This window comes from Dipteris shenzhenensis, chromosome 17 (genome assembly GCF_047967505.1).
Source record: "Dipteris shenzhenensis isolate YYH24624 ecotype China chromosome 17, Dip_SZ_1.0, whole genome shotgun sequence".
Lineage (NCBI taxonomy): Eukaryota > Viridiplantae > Streptophyta > Polypodiopsida > Gleicheniales > Dipteridaceae > Dipteris > Dipteris shenzhenensis.
In genome coordinates, this window is record NC_141612.1 from 8,232,081 (window position 1) to 8,236,204 (window position 4,124).

A 4,124-nucleotide genomic window follows, 5' to 3' on the forward strand; every position below is an offset into this window, starting at 1 on the left:
GGCCTTGGAATTTTTTAAAAAAAAAGCTTTGGAGAGGAAATGAGGATTTTGGAATCTTGGGAGCTCTAATTCCACTTGCCACCTTATTTTCTAAAAATGTCAAATGAGCAATGCACAGTAAAGAGCCTAATGTGCTCTCCATTTTGGTTCAAAAAGTTCAAAATTTAGAGTTTGAAGCAAAACGTTATGCTCCCCCAAGCCTTTTTGAATGTAAAAAATGAGCCAAATTTGGGCATTGGAATAACCCCAAAAGTAAATTGCTTTGGAGAGGAAATGAGGATTTTGGAATCTTTGGGGTCTTTGGAGAGTTCACTTTTCAATTTGGGCTGAGGCAATTTGTGGTTTTGGCCAAGCAAGAGCCTCTTTTTGGCTCTGTGGCTTCAGTTGAGTGAGAGCCTTTGGAGCTTTGGAAATTTAGAGTCCTCGGACCTTCACATGGGCTTTTGGATGTCTTTGTAGAGTTGATTTTTCAATTTGGGCTGAGCCAATTTGTGGCTTTGGTCGGGCGAGAGCCTCTTTTTTGCTCTGTGGCTTTGGTCTTGGACCTTTTCCATACACTTGTGTGAGGTATTGAACCAACAACAAACTGCATGGATAAGAAGAGCTTTACCACTTAGGCAAGATAAATCCCATGGGTATTTTAAGAAATAAAGATATTTTTGGCCTGCCCTATGGGAAAGGCCTTAGTGATGAGTTGGTCTTGAAAGGGAAAAATCATTTTTTTTTCTTTTTGGGTTGTTTAAAATTTCCATTGGCTGCTCCCAACTTTGGTAGAGACTATTGATGATTTGGGGTCCCCTTTTATGACTTGTGGGCCATTCGCATTTAATCCTCCCTGCACACTCCTAATCTCCTTCTTTCTTTTCACCTCCATCGTCCCTTCCATCTCATCTATCAATTCAGGGTGCTTTGGCTTTTGATAGTCCACCTTTGCTACATCTAGTTTAGGCTTTTCTTCCTCTTTGTAATACAAGTGCAACTATGATACACTCCTAACTAGCATATTGTTCACATACTACTAAAATGAAACTAACATCCTGTTAACATATTGCTAAAATGAAGTTAGCATACTATTAGCATATAATTTATATTGTTAGTATACTACTTGTACCATAGAGACAACATACTAGTCATTAGCGCACTATTAACATAATGCATAACAACATACTTCTAACTGGTATATTGCTAATGCATCTGGATTCTGGGATGGACATGGGCAAGCAATCTTGCTGCACAATTGTTTAAACAATGTTATATAGACAAGCTTTTGCCATAGCCTTTTGATGTATGACAAAACCATCACGGAATTGATGTGTATGTGTGAGAGAGACAAAGGGAATGAGTGTTGGTCACTGTTTGCTTATACACTACCATCACCTCTCTTATATTGACAAGATAGAGAGAGAGAGAGTAACACAGGGAGAAGGTAGGGATGGTGCTCGCCCTCCAAATCTCCTCGTATAAGCTTTTGCCGCAACTTTTTGATATCTGAAACAAGGTTGGGATCCCACTAAGGCCCTGCCTTTTGGAGTGACATTATAAATCTAAGTGTAAAGTAGATCCATAACTATTTCGGATAACTTGTAAAAGGGAAACAATAGGTGTAAATTGGAAGGAAAGGAAATCAGAAAAAGCAAGTGAAGGTGAAGGAATATGGGGAAAGGTAAATGAGTGAAAGAGAGGAGAGAAAAGAGGTGTGTAGTGGATGGACCATTAAATAAAATTGGGGATGTGCCTATTTTGGAAAGAGTAATATTAAGGCGGTGTCATCTCCACAATACAATACAAGAACATTTAGGACCTTCGCAACCTTAAATCCTAAACACATTAGGAGCTCTTAAACTTCTACTAAAGCACACTTAAAGCTCATACTAACCACAATTTGCATGGTCAAATTAACCAAATGAACGAACTTCAAAACTATGCACCTAAAAACCAAGACATCCCTTAGGACCCTTGCAGGGCCCAAAAACTACCATCCCGAAATTGATGTGTGTGTGTGTGTGTGTGTGTGTTGGAGAGAGACCTCTCTACTACAACCCTAGATTCTCTGTTGCCCACAAATCCATTTCATTTACCCTGCCCTGATACCAGAATCACATACACACACACACCCCTCCAAACCTTTCTGCTACAACCCCCGAGGTTTGGAGGTATGTGTGTGTGTATGACATCCAAACCTTTCTGCTACAACCCCTAAGGTTTGGAGGCATGTGAGTGTGTATGTGTGTATGTGATGAGGATTGGAGGTATGTGTGTGTGTATGTGTGTATGCGTGTGTGTCTCGGAGGAGTGTTGTTTATATGATGTGTAAATGTGTGTGTGCGCGAATGTGTTTGAGAGAGAGAAAGGGAAGTGTTGTTGGCCTTATCGCCTTGTGTGCACTCACGTATACACTAGCAACACTTGTTCTCTTATATTGACAAAGAGAGAGAGAGAGAGAGAGAGAAAGGCAGGCATGGCGCTCGCCCTCCAAACCTCTCTGCTACAAACCCCGATGCTCTGTTGCCCACGAACCCATTTCAGTTTCCCTGCCCCTCTCCCTCTCCCCGCCCCCCCCTCTCGCTCCCATCGCCTCCTCTGCTTCGCCCACAAAGTCCAAATCCACCATCTCGGTGTCTCCCACACCCTCGAGGTCTCTGAGGACGAGTACGTCCTTGACAAGGCCCTCCAGTCTGGCCTCGACGTCCCCCATGATTGTCGCCTTGGCGTTTGCATGACTTGCCCCGCCAAATTGGTCTCTGGGTCTGTCGACCAGTCTGGCGGCATGCTCAGTGATGATGTGATCGAGAAGGGGTATGCCCTCTTGTGCGTTTCCATGCCTCGATCTGATTGCCAGTTCAGTACCATCCCCGAAGAAGAGCTCTTGCGACTTCAGCTCGTCACTTCAGAGCATTGAATTTTCAATGTACGTCTCATATTTTGCAGGATCTTTTCTTAGCATGCATATACATTAGCGAGGTAGTTTGCACGGCGAGTGACGTTTAACATGTCTGTATCCACTAAGAAAACAAGTATTATGATTGGATGCGAATATGGGGTAGCATCTCTTCGAAAATGATGTTACAATGCCTGTACAGATGGGGGAGATCTTTTATAAATGCAGAAACAAAAGTCTAAGCCCCACGATTTCAGTTGCTATATGAAATCGGCTTGAAATTTAAAGCATTTCTCTTAAGTTATGTTCAATGTTCCCTGTTCTTATGAGAACGACAGAGTTGTCGGATGGATGATCCTTGTTGTTCAATGCTAACCCCTTGCACGTGACTCTCTGATATTCAGACTTTATCTTAAAATGACGGTTGTCTTCTTGCAGAAGTATAGCCAACCTTTCTGTTCTTAGACGACTAACTGCTGTATGTGCTGAGTATATTTTCGTGAATTGTGATCTTTCTGTTCTTGTATTTTCGAGACAGCCTTGTTATACCGATGACTTCAATTTATTTTCTGAATGTCAACGGTATCTACTTATTGATTGAATTCGTGAGCGAGGATTGTGCGTCTGTTCCGTGCATCTGTTCCAGCACTCTGTTCAATTCAAAGGACCATATTTCGAAGTTTGTAATCTCTATTATAAGTTTATCTTTTATATTATTTGGTACATTCCGGTTTCAAGTAGTCTGCAGCTTCTTGAAGCTATCCTATGACTCTTCTTCGTTCATATTTGTTCTTAAGGGAGGGATGTAGCTGGACAATGCAAGAATCCATACCACCTTCTGTCGCTGTAGGGTGTCACTTTTTTTATTCTTAACAAATATACTGCTCTAGCAGATCACCTATTATGATGGGATTTTATGGAGTGGAATCTTGAATAGTTTCAGTTGTTTCTGTTCATGATTGTGTTCAAAAGAGTGCAGAGGTTTTCGCCTAGTGTTCTTCACCTCTTGTAGTGCTTCTTTACCATCTTGTAGTGCTTCTTTTCACATGGGAAAGAAGCACGGGGGATTTGATACCCAAAAGAGGTCGGCACATCAGGCATCATTTTCCCTCTTGGACACATCTCGTCTTTTTTTCAACTTACCAACCTCTTCTTGCAATGCCTTGTGATATGCCACTTGATGTTCAATTTCTTAATGCATATCATAATGATTTTTATAACAAGGTCTTTTGCTGGAGCAGGGGCC

General features: G+C 41.7%; 1 protein-coding gene across 1 annotated transcript; it reads left to right on the plus strand.

The window, feature by feature from the left end:
• The first annotated feature begins 2,394 nt into the window (after window positions 1–2,394).
• On the plus strand, window positions 2,395–3,309 carry FDC1 (2Fe-2S ferredoxin-like superfamily protein). The gene has a single exon (XM_087388463.1). The coding sequence runs from the start codon at window positions 2,459–2,461 to the stop codon at window positions 2,897–2,899; it is 441 nt and encodes a 146-aa protein (XP_087244589.1). The 5' UTR covers window positions 2,395–2,458; the 3' UTR covers window positions 2,900–3,309.
• The last annotated feature ends 815 nt before the right edge of the window (window positions 3,310–4,124 follow it).

What these genes read in the sequence shown, in the direction of transcription:
- FDC1 (XM_087388463.1), top strand. Translation starts at nt 2,459, where the DNA reads ATGGCGCTCGCCCTCCAAACCTCTCTGCTACAAACCCCGATGCTCTGT.